This window comes from Rissa tridactyla, chromosome 4, assembly GCF_028500815.1.
Source record: "Rissa tridactyla isolate bRisTri1 chromosome 4, bRisTri1.patW.cur.20221130, whole genome shotgun sequence".
Lineage (NCBI taxonomy): Eukaryota > Metazoa > Chordata > Aves > Charadriiformes > Laridae > Rissa > Rissa tridactyla.
The window spans coordinates 43917460-43941973 of NC_071469.1; the positions used below are offsets into that span (position 1 = coordinate 43917460).

At 36.7% G+C, this 24514-nt stretch overlaps 1 protein-coding gene across 3 annotated transcripts in view; it reads right to left on the bottom strand.

Moving 5' to 3' along the window:
- STARD9 (StAR related lipid transfer domain containing 9) overlaps positions 1-24514 on the bottom strand; it is a 113432-nt gene that overhangs the window by 72346 nt on the left and 16572 nt on the right. For all 3 annotated transcript variants that reach the window (XR_008465898.1, XM_054198160.1, XM_054198162.1), the window contains exon 3: positions 23677-23793. Coding sequence is in view for 2 of the 3 variants with exons in the window: in XM_054198160.1 (XP_054054135.1) it covers positions 23677-23793 (117 nt within the window). In the remaining variant the exon portion in view is untranslated. The remainder of the gene's footprint in view (positions 1-23676; positions 23794-24514) is intronic.

Sequence of the window (24514 nt, forward strand, 5' to 3'; positions counted from 1 at the left end):
ATGAAGTTTTGGCAATATGAATTTCAAGATTATAAGATTTAATTTTCTTAATCCAATCAGAACCTGAACTGTAGAAGGAAACAAAAAGCAGTTGTGTAAAACTACAGTAAATTGTCTGTTATGCTTTGGGGTTTAATAATTTTGGAAACTGAAAGTTTTCCCAAGTCACTCAAGCCAAGTATCAGAGTAACATGGGAAAAAAAATAGCCCAGTAAAACTCCAGGGACAGCGTGTAATGCCAAGTTTGCATTTAAGTTCCCAAATTTAAGGGAACAATATTGATAAATAAGGGGATTTTGTTGTGGTTTTTTTGTTTGTTTGTTTTGTTTGTTTGTTGGTTTGGTTTTTTTAACCCTGAATAATTCCTGGTAAATAATACTTGCATTTTTCTTATACTACAATGACCAGGCTAGGACCAACTCTGACTGGAGCAGAGATGAAGGGAGGAGAAAATGGAAAGAGTAGAAGAGAGGGAGCTACAACTTTTAGGAGTAACAAGCTAATAAAATAGTTTATCAAGTCTTATTTGTACAGTAACTTTTCTTATTTGGAATTGCCTGCAATGGTCAATACTTCACATCATCATTAGGAAACTTAACTAATCTTGGAAACGTCAGAAATTTCAAGGGAGTTTATTTGGGTCAAGACAAAAAAAGAGAGACAAGAATAAAAACTTCTGGTAATTTTTAAAAAAGGTTTTTTAATAAATAAAATTGCTACTTGTTACAGGCATAGTCCACAAGCATCAGTATCAACAAACTCACTAAACGCAAACCACTTGTACTGTAAAACATTAGTCTAAAGTTAGCATACTAAGATAAATTCCCACAGGTTAATAACTGGGACCAAAACCAGAAGAAAATCATCTTCTTGCACTGCACAATTTAAAATAGCCTTTAAAATACCACTGATTTAATGAAAGGGGAAAAGACCGAACTTAAGTAAGACACACAGCCAACAGCTGCTTTTCACCATAGAACCAACAAATGACTTTATAAATGCTGAAAAAACTCAATGGCTCAATTTCCATTAAAGATTTGCCACGCACACAAGAAAACAGAAAAATGCCTCATCAGAAGATAGAAAGCTTGAGAGCATCAAGAAAAGTGCAGCATATCCACGCACAAAATGAACTTACTGTAAAAAAGGTGCTGTTATTTACTATACAAACAAAATTACTCTCAACTGATAGGTCAGGACAGTTTAAGCAACTGCATAAAACATAAAAGGCTCAGTCCTGCAGCATCTATTTGCCACCACCTCCACTATGAATTACAGACATGCAGTATCGCATATTTGGTGTGTTTTCCTTAAAGAATCTTGACCTGCTCAAGCTGTTACTGTTTGGATTATGACCAAATTCTGTTTAATTAAATTGTTGCTACGTCTCAGATACAGCATCCAAGACTTGGATTTAAAGTGAAAAAATATTTCATGAAATAGAATTATATAGGACTAAATGCTTCCTGCCAAAATAATAAAAGCCTTGCTTCCAAACCCCTCACAAACCCCCAAAGATTAATTTAAATAAAAAAGGCTTCTGCAAGGAAGATGCAAGAGGATGCAAGGAAGGACTATCTGAAAACAAATCTAGGGGTTTGTTCCAATAACACAAGACTTTTTCCACACATGTTTTCGCTTAAGGAATATTAAAGAAATGTCAGCTGAAGGGCTTTCTGTACACAGCCAGAGAAAGCACAAGCAAAGGGAAGTGCATTATGCTGATCAGCTGCACAGAACCCTTTACTGGGACATTAGGATTACTTCAGCAACGTTGCTTTGTGATTTGAATGGAATATAGAGGGGAGGAAAAAAAGGGATTGGTTGGTTAGTTTGGGAACACTTCTTCTCTCTTGTTAAGAGGCCGCAGCTTCACAGCTAGGATTACTTCTTTTCCTTCTCTCTATCCAGCCTTTTCAGTTTCTTTTCCCAATCAAACCGGAAGCAGGGGAGTGAAAGGGACGGCTTCTCTCCAGCTCAAGAAGCTTGGCCCGTGGGGGAGGCATTTGCACCAGAACTTGAGAGACAGTTCAATTCTTGGCTCTGCCAACAGACTTCCTGCGTGTCCTCAAATCCCTTTGTGCTTTAATTCTCCCTGTGAGAGACAACAATGGTTTCTTTGTTCCTCTTATCAGCTGTAATTGTTTTCCAGTGGAGAAACTGTCTGCTCTGTGTGATAATGTACATATACACACTGTATTTAACAGCATGAAAGTTCAATCTTGATTAAGGTATTTAGGCAGAATTGTAAAATACTAGAAAAAGTCACAGATAACATATGACAAATATATAGCGCTTCTCTGGGGAATGGGAGGGAGAATACAAGAAACACTGACTAGGCTGAGTGGTAGCTTTATATTCCTGACATTTTGTCACTGAATTATACAGTCATGAAAATACACCTTATGCACTCATCAAAAATCTACCTTATTTTGAAAAAGAAAAAGGCTCTGTGCTTATCACACCAATGTAATTTATAAATGTTCTGATAGATATCTTGAACTTCCAAAAGTGTTAAAATCACCAAAGGCACAACTCAACCACACGACCCCCGCTTTTTTTTTTTCCCCTTTTATTTTTATTAAATTGGTGGTATTCTACTTTAAAGCTGAAAGATCAGATACCCATTGCAAAAATACCACCTGGCATTTTCATCTACCTGTACAAAACCACATTTTTCTCAGATCTCTCTCCTCCTGCCTGACAGGGGTCCCTATCGTGTTATCGCTGGATTATAGAGGAACAATTTGAATGCAACAGCCATACAACCCAAACCCCACAGCATTTGACACTGTATCAATATCTGACTTGGCTCAGTTCAGCTGTACTTGTCATAATAAAGCTTTCTACACGGAAAAAAAAACAAACACCTGACATCATTTTTGGCTTTAATAATGAATACTTTAAGATTTGTACGTTGTATTTTGTGTTTCCTGTATGTTTTATTCTGGTATTTCATCTGCCCATCAAATCAACATAGACCAATCCTATCCATTAAGGACTGAATGAAAACCCTTTCGTTTAGTGAAATGTGAAGTAGATACTAGGCTTGGTAATCCTCTCCAGGAGAACAGCAAATATTTGTTAGGGAAACACAGTGAAAACATCCCCCATTTTTCCTCAAAAGCCAATGGTTACCAACTGTCACTATTTAAGAGGAACTGCAGGAAAAGGACTGTTCTTCTTGGGGAGCTGTTTCTATTTCTGATCTAAATCTGTGGATCACCTGGCAGCAGCCCAACTTCAGATGTGAATACTCTTTCCATACAGATATTCTGCAAAACAGAATTGTCACAGGTGCTCTATTCTTCCAAGATCCCTGTTCAATCGACAAAAAACAGTCCTTACAGATACAGTTACTTGGACATGTACAACTTCTTATGCATGTCAAAGGAAAATTCTGAGCAGTTGTATAATCCTGGATCATAGAACGCGCTGAGTTGGAAGGGACCTTTAAAGGTGAACTAGTCCAACCCCCCTGCAGTAAGCAGGGACATCTTCAACTAGATCAGGTTGCTCAGAGCCTCATCAAGCCTGGCCTTGAATGTCTCCAGGGATGGAGCCTCCACCACCTCTCTGGGTAACCTGTTCCAGTGCCTCACCACCCTCATGGTAAAGAACTTCTTCCCAATGTCTAATCTAAACCTACCCTGCTGTAGTTTAAAACCATTGCTCCTTGTCCTATCGCTACATGCCCTTGCAAACAGCCCCTCCCCAGCTTTCTTGTAAGCCCCCTTCAGGTACTGGAAAACGCTATAAGGTGTCCCTGAAGCCTTCTCTTCTCCAGGCTGAACAACCCCAGCTCTCTCAGCCTGTCTTCATAGGAGAGGTGCTCCAGCCCTCGGACCTCCTGCCTGTGCTTCACAAAGACATACTGCTTACTTCCCAGTTAAAGAACATTCCTTGTTTTTACCAGGGCAGCGGTGGGGAAGTGGGAGAGTGAAACTGATCATGCGTTAAGAATAAATTACATATCAAAAAATTAGACATGCTTAGAAAACACAGAGTTTTTTTGATTATGCCTATCTTCTGCAAAAGAGTGAGTTACTCTTTTGCAGAAGGCAATGAAAGACTACTCTGTGGCATCATTATATTATCTAGCTCTTTCAAAATAGACAAAAGCGTCAATAAATACCCCTAGGCAAAGGACGGAGTAAATAGCTAGCTACACACAACCTGCAACACTGTGTCTACAACACTTAATGAGCAGATGAGCAACTAAGTGTTTTTGTTTCTCTGTTTCAGGAACCTGGAATTGCCGGTTGCAGTGCTACTCTATCCATATGGGTGCTTGTTTGCGGGATTGGGTGTCAGAGGAACAGATTTCATTTCTGTGCTGTTTGTGTTCACTAGCAGAATAGTAACACACTGATTTACACTAGTGCCAGCAATACACAGGGAAGCAAGATTTTTTTTTTCCCAAGTGAATTCTGGGCCAGACCATGCAAGAATGGAACCACAGGAGAAACTAAAAGCTTCAGCTTTTCTAAATGTCTAGCAAAGGCTACTGTCACAGCTGGACGAAGCAGCACAATGCTCTCTACAGTCATACTGTTTTCTCCACCAGGACCAGAACATGTTTTAGGCATCCCACTTCCCTGGCCCAGATACTACTTCATGCCAGAAAAATCATGTAATTTGTCACTTTAAATGTGATACCATCGTTACCTGTGCCTGAATGTCTACTAAAAGTACCAAAAAAAAAAGAAAAAAAAAAAAAGAAACCCACAAAAAAACAACAAACAAAAGAAAAAGTGAGGCAGTTTTACTGCTATCCTCTTAAAATGAGCAAAATAAATACTGTGAGAGCTGTTAGTTGGTTTCTTTTATACTGAATTATATATGTCTCACAATGAAAAGAGCGAGGAATAAATAATGGACGATAATGAAGTTATAAATATCCTGCATTTTCTCCCACCACTGCTAGCTCTTGGCTAGGATCCCAGGTCATTAGCGGATGTCTGTGATTCCATGTGAAAGGAAAGTAAAGAACAACAACATAAAATTAGTAAGTTTTATTGTTTAAGGCAGCAGGGACAAATATCAATTTTCAGCTGTGTCTCTGAAAATAACTGCCCATTAATTTTGTGAGAAGATAGAGGATGGAGATGGAAAAAAGACTGTTCCTTGACTTTATTACAAGGGGGTGGGAGGAAAAAGTAGTGATCCAAATTTTTCAGTAATTCAGTAAGGGCTAACAATCATCTGTAATACTCAGGCAAGAGCACAACGACATTATCAAGATTAGATTTCTGCTTTTTTCCCTTCAGCTGGAAATGGGCATTCTCTTTTCAGGTATCAGCTAATTCAAGTTGATATTTTTGCTATTAAATCATCATCTCTTAAAATTACACTGGAAAACAATTCTTAAACCTATAAAATATACTTTCCTAGCAATAAACTCATTTATCCACCCTCATACAAGAGACATCATTGCCAAAAGAAAGTAAAACAAAGCAAGAGAGATGACGAAACATTGAAATTACTAATTTATATCAACAATTCTTTTAAAATACCAGTAGAAATACTACAAGGCAGATTCCATTTGTAAAACTACCAGCAACAACTGAATTTCAACCATACCCAAACCTGATAAACTTCACTTCATGCTGCTGAGAGTAAATTTCCTGTATTTGGCATTGTTTAATCTGTGTGAACCTTGCAAGTGCTCATGGAGTTCACCAGTGCTTGGTTTCAAACTGCACTTCAGATTTCAAATTTTGACAATTACAATTATGGCAGCTGTTGGAAAGACATACAGTAACTGTTTCAATAAAGTGTGTCTCAAGTTTCATCTACATAAATACTATAAGCTAATAAAAAGCCAAATCTCGAAAAACTGAATACCCAGAAGTACTGATTTTAAGAGTTCCACTGAAAACTGAAGCATAACAAAAAAAAATTCCCTTTGGGCATTATAAGACTTTAAAGACACAAAAACGCAGCAATGAAAGTTACTTGAACACAGTTTCATTTTCAAACTGATTTTTCACTGCCCAAGCTCAGAACATTAAAAATCAAATGAAAAGCAGCTACTATAAAATTTTCAACTTTATAGTCAATTATATTATTAGCAGCATATGTAAAAAGGGGCTTCAGGTTTATTGCAATGATTTTTTTCTCTTTAAGTGTACAAGTAAATGAAGTCTTACCTGCCAAGGTTGGGATTAAAGAATCTATATTCTGCCTGCAGCAATCAGCAGCAGTTAAGCAAAGAAAGAAGTGGCTTACCATGTTCTCTTATTCTGGTGCACTGGTTGTCTCATCCAATTCAGCCAATGAAAAACAAATCTTTTGACTCAAGTTGTTAGAGATGTATTAAACGAAGAACCAACTTTTAACCTGATTCTACAATACAATATAGACATACTATTTTTTTTATAATTTGGGATATTAAGCAAGCTGTAGCCGTATTTTTTGTTAATAAAGCAATTCAGGTCATCTATAAATAACTCTTTTTATGTTACTATACGAACCAGAAATGTTGCCACTTTAAGACAGAAGTCTCTATATTTGAAAGAAATTATGGCTTCATAATTGGAGAGATGAGAAGGTATAAAGGACACTTATTAGTAAGACACAGCAGTCACTCTACTTCTGTCTTTCACAGGAAGGAAAAAAAACAAAAAGCAGATTAATGTATTCCTCCTAGTTTCAAGCAATAGATTTAGGACTAAATCTGTTTTAATCATTAGAAGTACTTCTTTTTTCTGTTGCTTGTTTCCATAAAATAAAGACATAAAAGTACATGCCTTCTGATAGGAAAGTTTGGCCAGCTTTTAGAATATGTGCCGGGCTTATTGCCAAAAGAACAGGTTGAGAAACAGCTACTTGCATACACCTAGATTTCATCCCACGCTTATATGAAGGGCCAACTGTCTTCATTAAGCACAGTTCACAAGGGAGGGATCCGCTATCACTATTCTCAGAGGCAGGGAGATGTAAACATCACAATAGTGATGTTTCCACTGAGTAACGCCCTTTACAGCAATGACACTATTTTTATGCCTATGTTTTGAATACTCTGTATGCTCAGAGTACTAAGTGTGCAACTGACTTCCATGAAAAGGACATGAAGGAAAAAAATCTACACACTTGTATGAATTTAGATATCACTTCAATGTTTATTGAGAAGATCAAGAACCAGAAGTGAAATCCCCAAGCAAGTTTCTTGACTTTGGTTCAGCTCTTCAAAGATTCTTGCAGCACTAAAGTTTCATGGGGTTCTTTTATTGCATAAAAAGAATGCTGTCTATAGTACGTCTTAACTCTAAAAAAAAAAAAAAAAAAAAAAAGTGGTTTGGAGCTGTACAAGGTTCTCACCAAAAAAAGTCCTTTCTAAATTTATATGGTTTTAGCAGTTTCCGGGAGAATCCACAAAACAGGAGGTAATTTAAGGTCACTTATGAGTTCAGAGAGAGAACTCTTGGCATTTTATTCTCAACAATTTATTAACAGCAAAGTTTGCCAGGACTAGTGGTTGAGTAAATTGTTAATTTTGCTCTTTTGCCAGGTCGGTGGCCTCTCTTCATTTCCAGCTTACAAGTACTGTGGGCAGCATATTAGCAGCCAAAGGTGCAATGAGCAGTCACAGCTCACCTAATTAGAAATGTTACATTAAAAAGGCTGCAGAGACTATCAGTTTCTTCTATTTTTGCTCCCCTAGTGACAGAATTTACTTAGGCTGGACATAACTACTTCTTTATACTGTCCTTCTCTTCCCCACTCACTTCATACACACCACACCAACTTCCAAACTGGGCAAGGCATACTATGAAGATACCTCAGTGCTTCATACTACACTTTGCTAAAGTAGACAGAAAGCAAAAAGCAAGCTGGTGTGCAGCACCTGTAAAACATCTTAAAAAGTAGTTGTAAAATATCTAGAAATCAACCATCCCAATACTCCCATAAAGCAAAAGATGACACCATACATTTTCAAAAAGAAAACCGTGCAGATCTGCTAAAGATCAGAGAACAAACAGGCATCAGAACCAGGGAATCCCTATGTCCCAATTAAGGTCACATATTTCCGCCCAGTAATAAACCAAATCTTTGGTATTACCAAGATGAACAAAGACCCTTTGGCAGACTGTCAAAAAACACTTCTTTATAATATTATAACAAGACATTTCCTGTGAAGACAATACTGGAGTTTCCCTCTCAGACATGAGGCTTTTTGGGACAAAAAAAATAAAATAAATATTTGGAGGAACACATTTGATTGTTTAAGAAAAAAAAGCATAATTTTACTGATTTATTCATGACTAATAAAATACATGAAGGGTTGTTGGTTTTCTTTTTCCTTTTAAAAATGAGACAGCAAGAAGAAATTTTATCAGCATTTAAAGTTTTTCCAAGTTGAAGATGTGTTTAATTTTTTTTCTTTACAAATTAAAATTTGGTAAGAGCACACCTGTTGTTCGTTTCAGTGGCTAGCCCAGCACAAAACACAACAGCTATGGAGCACCTTAAAACGGGCAAGAAAAGGGCAGAGAACTGGTGGTTCAAAGTAAGTGATTTAAAAGGGACTGAAATGCAAGACATTTAATGTACTTATGCCAGGTTTAAGGAACTATCCGGCTTTTACATAAACTTTCCAGCGCTTTATAATGAGGTATAAATTTTGTCACTTACAGTTTGCAACTTACATTGTCAGTTCTGTCCCAAAAAAAGTTCATTGTATTGAGCATATGTTAAATTAATACATTTTAAATACACGTCCCTTAACTCTTTTTTAATACAACCGTCTTACTATGATAAACTGCTCCAGAAAAAGACGTGTTCACACACAACCTGAGGATGTACTGGAATATGACAACCTAATCATCTTTATTTCTACTTCCACTATTTTCTCTTTCAGATAGAGAACAGTTTGCATCATTGACCTAGCTAGAAATTCAGTTATTAGGGAGTACTGTTTCTGTTTCAAAAGAGTGTCGAATATAATGACCACATGCTGAAATTGTTGGGCGATTTTCAGACAACCGTCTATCTCTAATGGAATTCAGCTCAGGCTTCTCTCCTTTCAGTGTAATGATTTACAGCAGAAACATCGGCTATTTCTTACATTCAACATCTGTATAGCCTGTTCTCCTCAAAAAAAAGGCCCCAGCATAAATTCATTTTTTAAAACATGACTGCCAGCCATCAAAGCCGCACAAACAGGTCAAAGTAGCACAGCGCTCTGTACAAATTAGAGCATTTCACTTGTAATGCTTCATTTTTTATTAGTCCCTCAACCATTTTTTAAAATTCAAAGCCTGACTTGAAAAGGATTTTTAAAACAATATTTAAAAAAACAACCAAAAACTATTCTATGTATAGCATTGTTTCCTGCAGATTTCCATTATCAAATAATTTATTTTCCTAAGTCTTTTTCTTAATTTTGAGAAATTATTATTTTGTTAAGCATGCTTTCATTCTAAGGTATATAACAGAAAAAAATAGTTAAGATTATGGGAAAATATTTTTAAATTCTACTATTTCGTGCCATTATTTTAAGTGACATTAATAATTTCATTATTTCAAGATGCTTCCTTACTCACTCATTGCCATCTTCATTTTGAGTATATTGCATTTACCATTCTACCAAATCAATAATACAGGTCTTCCCATTTAAAAGCCCACAAAAAAAACTGTATTAATTTTTATTGGAAAAAAGTGATATACCTGAATTGCATAGTTATTGGATTGTTGTTTAGGAAGCATAGCATAGATGACTTTTTGTATGCCACAAGTTTTAACCAAGTTTATACCATTTTAAACTCAACAAGAAAACCCTTTATATGAAAATATTTCAGGCATTTTATTGAAAACATCCTCCAGCTCCTATGTGGATTATTTATCAAAATAAAGGTGTATATCTCTCATGCTGCCTCATTAATAACGTTACACAGTTGCTAACTGCATTGCAAATTGAAAGTAAATTGTGTTGATGCTTTGTAAATAAAGCTATCATGCTTATGCTGCTGACTGTAATAAATTTTTGAAGTGTAAAAACGTTTTGGTAGATAGTAACAATACTTTTTTTTCAATATATTAGAAGCACCTTACAACTCAAGTAATTCCTTCTGGAAGCAAAAATGGGAGGAGGGGTCAATTCTATGTGAGGCTACTTCAGCATTTTCTGTGTTCTCAAAAAAGGTTATGTAGATTACTTGCAAGCTGTGACTGTGATGGAAATGGTTGCAAGGACTTACCTTGCAGCTTGAGCCTATGCAACATTTTCTTATAGCTGGGTCTTAGAAGAACAAAAAACGATCTAATGAATATTCTCTTTCCTTCAAGTGACAAATTGCCTCCATGCCCTGCCTAGACTTTTAGTTCTTATTAATGTTTCTTAAACAAACAATTTTATTTTAAACAGTAGCCATTCACTACCTCAAATGTGTTAATTATGTCCTATTTTTGTCTCATCACTCTTCCTGCCTCCTATCCCCATTTTCTTTAGGCAAAAATGACTGAGTCCAAGAAATACTTCTACATCTGTAACAGTAGCAAAAACAATCACCAGGAGGATGGAACAAAACAGAAGGAAGGTAGAAAATACCGCAGAAATTTTTAGATCTCTGACATTGTATACATATACTAAAGAACACGTCCTCGTGTTCTGGGATGTGATGTCAGGTGCCTGAATCAGTGAATAAATGTACAAAACCGCACGGTGCAGAAGGTGTACAGTGCGGAACCAGCTCTAATGGTAAATCCATCTTCAAAACAAAAGCTGCAGGGACTCTCAAAGGTTGGCCTACAGACACAGGAAAAGGATTTATACAGAGCCTAGCTGTAAGAGGGGGTCCAGATTATTTCCCAACTGTATCAGCAATATTACAATATGCATGCTGCTAGACATCTTGTGGATAGCATAGTTAAAAGAAAAAAAAAAAAGTTCTTGATGCTTAGTATGAAGCATAGCCATTAAATCAAAGCTAAACTGCGTGCAACAAATTTCAGCCTCCATAATTAACTCTCCACCCCTAGTCCCTCCGGGAACAGAGCTCTCCAGCCAGCTCCAATCACAGCTTTAGGTCCACTGCTGGTTACACACTGCAGGCTATCTTCTACCCTGCAAAGACACAGTTAGGTGTTACGCCAACATAAAATGTGATTATTTTTTTTGTCCCACAAAGCTGGGACAGAGGCATATGTGTGAAAAACGTTCCTCCTTTTCCAAGCGATAACTTCTAGTCACTTGCAAAAGCACTTCAGTATCACTTCCTGAACACTGCTACAAGCACTTCTTACAGTACCACGCAACTACAGCTGAACCACTAGCGATTTAAGTGTGCCCAGCCCATACAGCACAGACCAACCTGTGCTCATATGATCAAGTACTCTAAGCCTCCAAAGCAGTCTGGCCACATGCAAACTGCCAGTCAGGAATGCTCATAGGCCCTGCCGATTCCTGGACTGTGCCCAGAAACTTTTAGAAGTACCAGCTATCCCAGCCCAAACTGTACCAGGAACAAGCCTAACAATTCAGCAGTACAGATGACCAAGCTGCAGTGCTCAGGGAATATTCCCTGGCATTAAATAGGGCCACTTTATTTACTTGCACAGATACAGCCTCAGTTTGCTATGAGGAAAAGAGCATCAACTCCAGATTAATAAAGTGGAGAGCAGAAGATTACCTTCTATTCTCTTTTGCTCTCTCTTTCAACTCAATATGCTAATGACATTCAGTTGTAGAAAGCCACTTCCATTTATTATGAATGTAATAGAAATAGATAACACTATATACTGTAATAAGCAACAAATTTATGCAAATGACATGCAGTAGGATATGAGACAATACAAGCATTGTGCTGTACCAAGCAGTCGAACACAGAAATGATGTAAAGGAGGACAACATGAAGAGCTCGAAGCAAATTTCTACAGTCCTCTGAGAACTTTGTGTTTTCAGACTAAATGTATCTTTAAGGAGCTGACAGCTCTTTTGAGTTTCAGCTGAGTTTGAATTTAAGTTAAAAATATCAAAAGCTACTTAAGCCCAGGCTTTAAATTATCTCATTCTCCATATATAGGACTCAAGAAGGTTGCCAATTTTCTGAAGGGGAGCTGAAAATGCAGTGTCAATTTCTTGGTTTAGAGTTGTAAGACACATTAAAAATAACTAAAAGATATAACAATGTTAGCTATCAGAAAATTAACAAGGAACAAGTAACAGCCTTGGATTGTGGACTAGAACATTTCCCAATTATTACAGAAGTGAGACGATTTTTGGCTTTAAAATGCTAACTAGCTACACCACACCCTTCCATTTGATTGGGGTTTAAAAGTTAGTGCTGGAATATGAGAAAAAACACTGCTTCAGTGATAAATTCATATCAACTCTCTCTCTAGATCTTTAACATGATTCCACCTTTTTTTCCTATTTCAAAGCAGCTACAAGAAATGCTCTTAGTTCTAATCAAAATCAAAAGGAAACCCACAACAACAAGAAAAAAGGGTAAAAGCAAGCAGGTTTCACATTTTGTTTAGTTAATGAAAAGGTCAGCGAATTCAGACACACACATTTTAAAGCAGAACTTGTGTTCTATTAGGAAACAGGTTACAACATGCAGCCATAAAAAAAATTAAAATATATAGATATTAGTCATTCATTAACTACTCTGGCCATTACTTTCAGTCATGAAGAAGCAGGATGCAACTAAGAGCATCAAAATAAGATAGACTGGAAAAGAAAATAGCCTTAGAGCACTGTCACTTATTGAAGCAGCATGGTGACTTCATGCATGATCACAGGGTAACCTGAGTTACCCACCATCAGCAATAACCATTGCCTATGTACAAGAAGGTCCTGGAGAGCGTCAGAGGGAATGCAGAAGTCCAAAGCCCAAGTGACGCAAGCCCAAGCAAAGCCCAGTGCCAACAGCCAAAGAAGCACTTTTCTATTCTGCAGATGGAATTTGTAGACGCACCTCTCCTGTCCCAGAGGGATATGTGCTTTCAGGGCACTATATGAGGAAGTTCTTGTGATCATAGTTCCAGGCACTCAGGTTACATTTATTGGTCCTGTGGCAAAACGATCATTGTGGTCTTTACTGTGAAGTTCATAGCTCCAGTAGGGCTTGCTTCAACAGACTGTGAATCATTGCTTTGAGAGATTTTTGGCTTTTAAAATCCATCAGGAAACCTAATTTTTCCACAATGAGGATTAAAAAAAAGTATTACCCATGAAGCTTTCAACATTACTGTTCTAGACAAAAAAACTTTATTCCTAAGTCCATGAGCAGTTACTCAAATCCATTGTCTGCTATCACAAGAGAACACACTCATCAAAACCTAAGAGAAGATAAGACAGGTCTCCTTCTGTTTTGTTCTCCTTCAAAGCCATTGGTTCTTTTCTAGACCTTCCTTTGCTGAAGCCCAATTTAAATATAGCTTGAAAGATCTTTTACTAAAATCAACAGATCTGGGCAAAATTTGCAAAATATTTATGGTCTCGGAAAACTTAAGCTACCAAAACAAAAGGCATAAAGCAGTCTTGCACCAGTAATTTGAGCTCCTCCTTTTTTTAGTCATATTCCAAACAAAACAAAATCCCAGACAGGTGGACAGCTGTTTTTCAAAACCACATACAAAGTACAAATATAACCTCCCTGAAAGTATGCCTACTTTAAATTGAATAAGTAATCCCCTGCAATTTTCTATCTCTGCTTCTCTGACGCTAACTAGAGAAGGCTTTCCTTACCCACTGATGTCAAGCTACTCAGCTCTGCCTATGAAATAAAAAAAAAAAAATAAAATCTATAAATATAAAGAGAACGAGGTAGGCCAAATTAATTTATTCTGGGCTGGATCCTCACAGTTCTTTAGATTAATTTTTCAGACCTGATGTTTTATATTTAGGTCCGTCACAGGGGATGAGGCACATACTCTTTAGAGACTATCCCTTTTCTTCATAGGAAAATCGGCCAACAATACTGTAAAGGCCCACAGTATCAATGATACAATCCATGTATGTGATCTTAAAGATGTATGTGTATGCAGGACAGTGATGTCTAAAAATTCAGAATGGAAAACACTTGCAATAACAGTAGAGCAGAAGTTGAGACCCATCTTAAAGTTAATAGATGTAATTTGAGATCAAGTCAATCCTTACAGGCACAGAAAAAAGTCCAAGAAAACATTCATGGCCATACAGCATCTTATGAATATAACCTGTCCAGCAAGGATTGATTCAAATGGTCCATTCCAAAACTTATTAATCAACTATTCCACGTGACAGTGATATAGTCTGGTAAGACATGCTGCAAAATCTATTTGCTAATCTAAGATACAGAACATCATCTCCCCTGCTTCAGCTGAGAAAGTCCTGACATCATAACACTGAAGTTATAAAGAGTGAGAACATACCCATAATAGCATGTATATCTGAGGGTAAGGAACCCCAAAATGACACTCAGATTTTTGATTTTGATGTGCTGAGGCTACTGTAAATGTTTCTAGACAGAAGGAATTTTATTCATCTTCACTCTTTCGTATGCAATTTAGGTGCGGGGCCAACAGAATCTACTTTAGCAGAAAAGCCACAACTGAACAAAGATGTTAATTTTGCTTTTCACATACGAGCTTTCAAGGGCAGACTTTCTGTTGATTAAAAACAAAACAGAATTGGGAATAAACGTGCAGGTGCTTAGAACCAGCCAAAAGGATGATTCATTCAGCTTGTGTTCAAGGCCACACACACATCTCTCTGAGGCATATCATCTTAGTTAACAGAAAAATGTAAAAGCCACTAGTGAAGATAAATAAATAAAGCAAGCACAAAACTATAAAAAGGGGAAGGGCTGTTTTTTCATGTAATATAAAGGAACAATTGCTGTTCATACCAAACACTGTAATAAACAGTGACACAGGACACATGCATATTATTTAAGTTTTTCAGGCTTTAGGTACTTCCACATGCAAGTCCAATCTCATAGCTGCAACATGTCAGAAACATGGCACGTTTTCAGAAATAAACAAAATGGCCATATTGAACTTGATCACAGCTGCTGCAATAAGCAGATCTCACTATTCAATGCTAGCACAGTCCTGCCCAACAAAATCTTTCTTAAGCCAGCTGCCTGCTAAAACCAAATAAAACGCCAAAGGCATAAAATAAAAGCCCCAAACCTGGCCCAATCTCCTACGAAAACTCTATCAGCATCCTTCCATCCAATGACTACAGAACTCGCAGACCGATATGAACTTGGAGACTTAGATGAAGTTCAGACTAATTTTTCAGTAATTTCAGTTCCCAAAAGACGAGTCTAACTGAAGTTTTACACACAACATGGCTAAGATCGGAGAAAAAACACTCCAGGTTAAAAACTAACCTTGAAACAATCTGCTACCTTGGAAGCACCATGAATATGAACTGCCATTCTGTATCCAGCCATGCTCTGGAAATACTTGCAGATGAATTAGGGAAGCTATTTGCAAAGCAGAAAGAGTAAGGAATGGTCCTCATATTAGATTAAAAGAAGAAAAAAATATCACTACTTTATGACTGTGGTGCGATTACACAGAGGAATTTAAACTGTGAATGTTCATCTGCAAGTAAGAACAATCAACATCTGCATACAGCTTATCTATGTAACAACTTTATTTATTTAGAACTAAAAAAAAAAAAAAAAAATCATCCTTTCAAACAAACACATGGTGCCGAGTTATTTCAGAAAGTTTGCATGTCCCCAGTACCAAGTTTTTGTTTTCACTTGTAAGACGTGCAAAAATCATAAGGTTGATAAAAGTAATGCAGATTGTGAACGTGCAGGCTCACCACAACATGCATCCTTTCAATATTATTTAACAAATTATACTGCCTGCCTATTGTAAAGAATGTGCTCTGCGTGTCTAGTAAGCACCTAACAGGAAAACAGAGTGAGTGCGTATGAGCACTAGCAGATTGAACGGTCAGAGAATGTTTCATTTCATTGTTTGTGAAACAGTTTATTGATTTCCCTCAACTTGTTATCAATATTCACCTTAATCCTTTCTTGCCTACTCCTGTTTAGCCTTCATATTTGAAATGTATCTGCATAAAATTATAGCTGCATATGAATATACAGCATAGAATTGTAGAATGACTATATAATTATTTCTATCAATTAACTCAATGCCTCAGTTACTTAAAACTAAAAACATTGTATTTTGGGTAGAAAAAAAATTAGTGTTATGCACGGTAAATTGAAAATCATCTTGATTCTTTTTTGTCTTCCAATAAAGCCTTCTTTGAAGTTTGCAATTATTCACAATAATTCCCCGAGAAGTTTTCGGCAAAGAAATCTTGGTATAGCCAGAAAGAATGACCTTATTCGATGACAAACTGAACACAGCAGCTGTGTTGCTGGCAGAAGATATATAGCATGCACTCATGGTGGTTTCCCTCCCTCCATCATAATCCATTATATACTGATACAATTATTGCACAAAAAGCCTTTTTCTTATAGCATTCTCTCCTTTTCACGTCTGTCTCACTCTGGGTTGGAGAAAAAAAAATAATCTTGTGGATGGAATGCTTGCCACGTTTTAAATATTTCATGCGAAAATGCCATTTACACCCACAGCCACTGCCGCCGCCTCTTTCTCCCTCCTTTTACACCAAGACAAGGGGGAGAGGCAGAGAGAGAGAGAGAGAACAAACTGAAGGATTTTTCAAGAGACTTACATTGGAACTTTATTATGTTATAATTTTTAGAATTAAGCATGTATGCCAGATAACAGATTTCGAATTTGTCTTAAGAATTCTCAAGACAATCGAAAACTTAAATTTCACAGGGAATGTACAGAGGCATGAAAGTGTCACAAACTCATCTTAGAAAGGAAATGTCTCACAGTTCAAGTTTGTGACTACATTTGCTTTAAAATAAAAAAAAAAGAAAAAACAAAAGAGAAGCAAGAACAGTAACTTAGTTTGATGAAGGGTTGGAAAGTATGTTGCAATCTTTTACTTCCAAACAATACTGTTGTGTAACTTTTCTAAACTTTTTCAATTAACATGTAAAACAAACAAACAAAACCCTCCAAAAACCAAAACATAAAACCTAGTGCCACACTGAAGATCTTGCATATTAAAATAAACGTATCTGTGTCATCTTCTATTTCCTTTTCAGCTATGCTCTGACAAGGAGGTAAAAATATCATCTGCCTGTCTGCCCCTTTCCCCAACTACTTTTCCTGGCTGGAAGTAGTATAAAACCCAACTACGCTGGGAAGTCAAATGTGATGAAAAGCAATTATGATACTTTTAAAACAAATAAAAAATGGAAACATCTGTTTACAGGGGTCATGTGTGTTCACTGACATGAGTCATCAGTAACCCTCATTTCTCCCTTCAGAGCACAAAATAAAACACAATCTTCCCGATGAATATTTATAAACAAGGATAGAAATAATTAGATAATGTGTATGAATGGAAAGGAGCTCTTCCTAGCACACATTTCCAATGGACAGACATGAAAAGAGAACCCGTGTCACTTGTTCTATAAAGTTTAGAAATAAAGAACTTTTAACACACCGTCTTGCTTCTGAACAGTCTTGCAAACCCCTCAATTATTTAAATGTACGGTGGAAGTGCACCAAAAAAAGAATCACAGTTATTCTTTCACTTACGTTAGTAAGCCAGTGCTGAAGAATGGGGCGGGAGGGGAGAAGGTCAAGAAATTGCAAATGTCAGTAACTGCTCCTAATAAGACTTGTTTTCATACCCTTACTGTTTCCTCACTATAAAACCATCCTGATTCATTACGATAATACTTTTCACACGTGACACATCACAGTGCAACCTCCACGTACAGAGAAATCCATATGAAATCTTGAAACCAAGATTCCTGTGGTTTTTTTGGTAGGCAGCCACTTCTAATCAAAAAGACAATGTAATCTTTCAGGGGAAAAGATGCAAGAGTAATATCATCACTCAGCTGTTTACAACAACCTCTGTGCACTCTCATATTTCTTAGATTTGCCTCAAAGACAGTCATCTTTTTGTCTGCTCATGGCCTTTTTGGTTGAGCGCTTTTATGGTTGCATCTTAGAAAGTCCAATGAGGGTCACGGCACTTCTGAAAATGATAATATTCAGAGAGACACTGAATGAATATTCATACCTGCATAAAGCTAATACACTATACCAAACCAAGTTAAAAACCTTATCAAGTCAAGCCCAGAAGTGTGAAATTCCTTGACCAACATTAATATAATTTATTTCATACTTTTGAAAGCCCGAGGCAAAAATTTGAAAGTCTAAATTATTATTTTCCTCTTGAACATTATAATCTCGATTTAACTGATGCATTGAGGTACGAAAACTAAGCTTGAGATCTACAAAAAGTTTTTCAAGAAAACACAGTCAGAGATTTGGATCCTGCTGAAGTCAGTGCGAGCTGGGCACTTAAATACTTTCCTGGATTTTACCCTTTCTACCATTCAAAGCCTATTAGTCATGGGATGTATTCCTCTTATCAAAAGGAACAGACTGCTACACATCAGCTATCTATGGCAACTGCTGTGTGTAAATACCTGCTTGTACATCCTGTGGGTCAGTCTGCCCACTGCGGTTACTGTGCACGCACAATAACCGGATGGGTAGGATGGCTGAAGGGAAGCTGAGGACTGAAGCTGTAACAACCAGCCACAGGAGAACTTAATGCTGGCATATGTTCCTGTAGCCTTAAGAATACTCTTGTGCTGAATACTCTTAAGATTTTGTTTAACTGCACTGGCATTAGACCAAGCTGCATTTTTTTTTTTTCAGTAGGATTTAAATGGGCATTTACTTAAGTTTTGCAACTGTTTTAAACATTTTCCTTTGCTTGGTAGAGCTAAAATATACTTGAGGAAAGATTCATTGAGAGCTATTCTAGGTTTTACAAAGGAAACACAAAAGATTGAAAGATTTTCCTACGCTAGACAAAAATTTAAGTAAGTTTAAATTTAGACGTTTGTTTGCAGGACAACTATAAAGGTCTCAAAGCACCTACATATTAACTATCACATTCAACTAGGAGAACGAACCAGCAAGCCTGAATCTGCCTATAAGAATAAAAATTATAATGCTAAACATCATTACAATATCATTATCACACATTATTTTTACTGGAAATGGAAATACACCATGAATCTCTATTAAAGGATAATCCCATAATTACACAATGGCCAAAGAGTGACGGATTTCCAACATTGTCTTTGGAAAACAATCCTGAACTACACGCAGCTTCCTGAAGACATCTGTGGAGAAAAGGGGCAAGGGGAAAAGAAGGAAGCAATAATTACTTTTGCACAAAATGTCCCTCTTTACTAAAGGTGGTTTTGTATACTACCAAACTCACCTCCCAAGAAAACCTTAATACAAGAATGTAAGGAGACATGGTGAAACTACTTCATTGTATGCAAGTGGTAAAGCCCAGGTGCAGACACTCGGCATTCTCCCTCTGCAAGACCAAACTAATTCTGGAACAACACAGCACAGAGGAAAATGAGCAGTTTATCTCAAAAATGACAGGAAAAGGAACATCATCAGAAGTATTACAGTTTCTTGTGGGTTTTTTTTGTTCGGTTTGTTCTTTCTTGGTTTTGGTTTTCTCTTTTGGGTTGGTAAGTATATCTTGACACATGGTTTGGAAAACCATTCCCTTGTTTATAACCACGGAAAATGCCTATAACAAATTGCAATTAAGATCAGAAAAACCATGCATAATCTTTTTTTCTTAAATGCCTATAATCTTTTAGAATTTCCTTTTGTTTCTCATTTCATATTTTGACCATCAAATGTTCTGTTCCTGTCCTGAATTAATATTTATCTGTTACCTGTTCTTTCTCTGGTCCCACACAATTTTTTGATACTCAGTTTCTTTCTTTCTGACATGTAGACCTAGGGCCTGGTTCACCTCTCTGTACTGAGAAGGATTTAGCACATCTGTTTCCTTTCCTTCTTCCTTTAGTGGCTGGTAGCTCTGGTTGATTTAGACAGAGACTCTTCTCTTAGGGTATTTCTTTATTCTACTATTCTGTTTATGCACCAACAAATCCACTTAGAAAAAAAAAAAGTCATCATTAAAAAGAGAAAGCAGACTTCCCTTTGGAAAGAACTGCACATCTGTGAAAGTAGATGAAAATTCTCAGCTTAATATTAACGCGAAGTATTCAACCGCCCAGTAAGAAAACAAAAGCAAGAGGCCCAAGGATCTGGGCCTGACCGGTGGTCCCATTGTAAAATGTGGCATTCAGCTTATTTGGAAAATGAACATAATAATTGCCTAGCTGGCTGAACTATTTCAAAAATATCACATTTTGTAAAAAAATGTATATAACTTCTAAAGAAAGACTAAGAATTCAGACCACTACTATTAAGACTTCTAAATTAAGCTTATAAATTACCGGATCATCATTAGAAACAGTGTATAGCTTCATACTTCACCACAGTTAGGAGACAAATAAAGAAAACAGAACTCTGTCTCATCTACTTCCTCAAATCTTTTAAGTGAGAGAATAATCTTAAATGACAGTCAAAGACTATCCACTTGTACCTGAAACCATCTTCCGAAACCAACCACTACCCAACAAGTTATCTCTGCTAAGAAGCCAGACATCAACAGTGATAGGTTCTTCCTTCAGTAGTCAAAAATCAGTTTTGTATTTAATTTAGCAAACTTTCCTCTTTTCAGAGATAGGAGGAGGCTTACATTATTTATGTAATGCCAATCAAGAAAGCTTACATATATTGTGAAGAGAGAATTACCTTTTAAATTCAGCCCTAAAAAATATGCAGATAATAACACTTCTTAAAAATAATTTATATTTTTGACTCTGTTTGTGCCAGTGTTTTGAAGGGAAAAGCACTTCCAGTTTCAGTGCTATTAAAAATAATAATAATAAAAAAAAAGAAGTGAAGGCATATAATCTGTCACATAGGCACTGCAGATTTTACTAATTTCGTTCAGTTCCTCTTCAGTGTACTGTATTGCAAGGTCTGCTCTCCCCAAATTAAAGTGAGAAAGTGCCTTCCCATCTTTTTTTTTTTTTGAAATTAAAAAAAACAATAGAAGAAATATTAACACGAATGTATTAGGAAAAACAAACAAGGTGGGCAACATGTTTTCCCATTTTGGCAAATAGAAGTAGAATACGGGTGGGAGAGAAAGCACTATTTTTATAAATAGAACAATAAATCTGAACTTTTCATCCAAATATTTGAAAGTACTTACACATGTGTGACTTAAGCCTGTCACAAGTACCTGTGAAGTATATGATCAAAATATATAGGGAATAAAACGCATTGTGTGCAGTCATCTCTGGAATGCAAGGGACCAGGACCTAAAGTAAGCAATATTAACATCTGGAAGAAATGGTAAGAATTACTCGGAGAAGCAGACTTCTATCTTTGAAATCACAGGTTTTAGGTAAAAACTATGATTTGCAGCCTTCTTGCTATTGTTTTATTGTCACAGAACCCCTAACAACTGAAGAAGCCTTTTTATATGTCCATCCAGAGGACAAAAAAAAAAAAAGGACAGTTTACTAAAAGACAGCATTCTGCAAAAATGAACCTGAAGGCAGATACTTTAATCTACTTTTCATCCTCAACCAATACACCAATCACGTATGATAACAGTTGGCAGGACATCTTAAAGGAAAAAGTAATCCAAGGTCACCCCATGAAAGAAAGCTTTTACTGGACGACAGAGTTACCAAACCTCCTCTGGCTGCAGATAGCATCATTGCTGTAAGGAAGCTTAGAAATTTCAAGCTCAGCACTGAAGAAATTATTCAAAACATGGAATTAGTACAATAAACTTCATTCATACAGTGTAAGGGGGCAGACAAATGCACAAAAGCAAGATAAGATTGCAGTATTCCAGCAGTCCTCTTCTCAAGGACATTTAAAGTATGCTTTACTGGTTCTACAATCACCAAGAAAGGTAAAAATCTCAAGAAATTCACTCATGACTCCGGGCCTTTCAAAACACCAGTCCATCCTTAAACTTTTCTTAGCTCACGAAGAAGGTCTGCCAGAGGCTCAAGAACCCAATGGTTACATGAAGCAGAACTGGACATCCTTTCAGCCAGCATCAAACTTGAGTAAGGAAACCATGGACCATTACTTAATTTTATACGGCCAGTGAGCTTGTGTTTCCCCTTCAGTGCTTTTATTGGATAAAACTGTATTGTACGATAACAGAAGTCTCACACGGTGTCTGAAATACCTACTCAGCCCCAGCAAGGAAGCTCCACTGTTTATATCGCATTTTACATGATTTTTCAATTGCACTTGTACTTAGTAACAAGAAGAACAAAAAAAATTACACTCTGTAGCCAATATTTATATTTTCCATTTGGCAGGTCTGATAATTTTTCATACCGAGTAGAGATAAAGCTGACTTGGCAGACTGTATTTATCAACATTTCATCTGCTAAACCATTCCAGATAGAAAGCCAACCCTATTGTCAACAGTTCAAAGAAGCATGCTCCTGAGTGTATGATGAGAAAAAACTCACGAAGAACATAAAACCCAAATAAGCAAGTACAATAATATAAAGGAGGTGGGGGCAGGGGAGGGAAATGGGACAGGACCCAAACCCAACAGCAGTTCAACATTTAAAGATTTGTTATTTGTAATCCCTAAAATGGAAGTTTATCTAGTGCTAAGTACTTTAGAAAAGACAACTTTATTTTTAAAACACTAAATACACGCTTCCTGAGTTCCCAAAATCTCTTCCACTCTATTGCACCAAGCAGGAAATGTAGCACAACCAAAAATTTGATTTATTGTTGTGGTAATTGCCAAATTTGATGTTTTTTCAAATATTGCCTCTCAAAAGTAAAACAATTGCACTCATCACCACCAGAAATACATATTTCACAGGACTATCTTAAGTGATACTTTCTGTGAAAAACAACACAATTATAAAGGTTGGAATTTCAGGACCAATTGTACTGACAACAGATGAAAACAAAGTAAGATAGAATTCTGAAGACAAAAGAGCAGTAAAAACTTATTTTAATGCCAACAGACACATGTGATTGTACACATGCATAGAGAAATCTTTGGATAGCTTTGCCATGCATGATATTTATGTATTTGTAGTAGATTTAATAATTCCTTCTTTATTAACAAAAATTTGCAGTTGTATCCTGTTTTTATACCAAATCCTTCAACTTTCTTAATCAAATCTTAATCAATCAGACCTCGGATCTTCAAACTAGGAGTCTCCATTAGTTATAAGAGATTTCTGATGCTTTAGCAAGGAAAAGTGCTCGGAACAATACACTGTAAGTAAAATTTACTACTGTTAAAGATGTGATTACTTCATTGTTAATCCTGTCGGGAGCATCACCTCGACAATCTTCCTTTCACCTCAGAGCTTTCTCCTCCTAGAACCTAATTCCTCTCCCCTCCTCCAGAATTCTCATTGTTTAAGCTATTAATCGCAACTAATGATTGCTACCAAAGCTGACAAATCTAATGAAGGTGTTGCATCAGTTGATGAACAAGGGTATTACAGTCCTACTGCTTCTACTTAAGACAAAATGACTGAGTACTGTGGTATTAAAAACAAATAAGAAAAAGATGGGGACAGAAAAGAAAATGAAATTTTGTCTACCCTATGTCTCAATCTCTTCCTGTAGATGTGAATATAAAGGACAAAACAGGATGGGAACACAGACATGAAGAACAGCATCACTTACCATTTCCTGAGACGCATACTTCGGATCTTCGGGATCAACTGACCAGTAGCAATAATCAAAGCTGAAGGCCACAGTCTTTTCTCTCGAGTCCCAAGTCCCATCAAGCCTACTGTCAACCTGACAACAGAAAGAAATAAAGACAGAAGACCAATTTACTTTTAATCTGAGCAAAAAGTAAGTATTTATGAACTAACAGGAACCATATCTAAGATCTGTATTGTGGAAAAGGAATGGCAAAGAGTTTATCCTCTTTATTCAATTTTCTTTGATGCTCAGAGTGAGGCGGAGACGTCCATGACAGACCTGCTGAAGAATTTTTGCTGAAGGGTTTATTTATTACAGCTAAGGTCCTCCAGGCTATATACAACAAACATAATTTAGTGAACCTTCATAACATCTATATTAGCAGGAAAGTTCTATAGGCCTTTTTATCTTTTTCTGCCATTTTTTGGTTTCACCAAGAACTGCATCACAGAAATGATGCCCAAAGTGAGAAAACAAACCCAATTTTCTGACTGCATTGTTGAAATGTAGGTCTCTTCCCCCATTTCCCCTTTGCTTTGTCATGGTTGCAGGCTAATGCTTCTGTCACTGGGACTGCACACTACAAACCTAACCTTTAGGGGTTAGTAATAATGACAGTAAAGCCTTTCTAGCATAATAGTCAGAAATGGTGACTGAAATTTTAAGGAAATCACGCAAGCCTTTCTGTATAATCTTGCCCAAGTGATTTGTAATAAGCCAGATAAGCTTATGAACAAAGAACAACACATTGCTGTTCTACTCAGCAAAGTAAAGAGCCAAAACATTACACAAAATTAACACCATCCACACATGA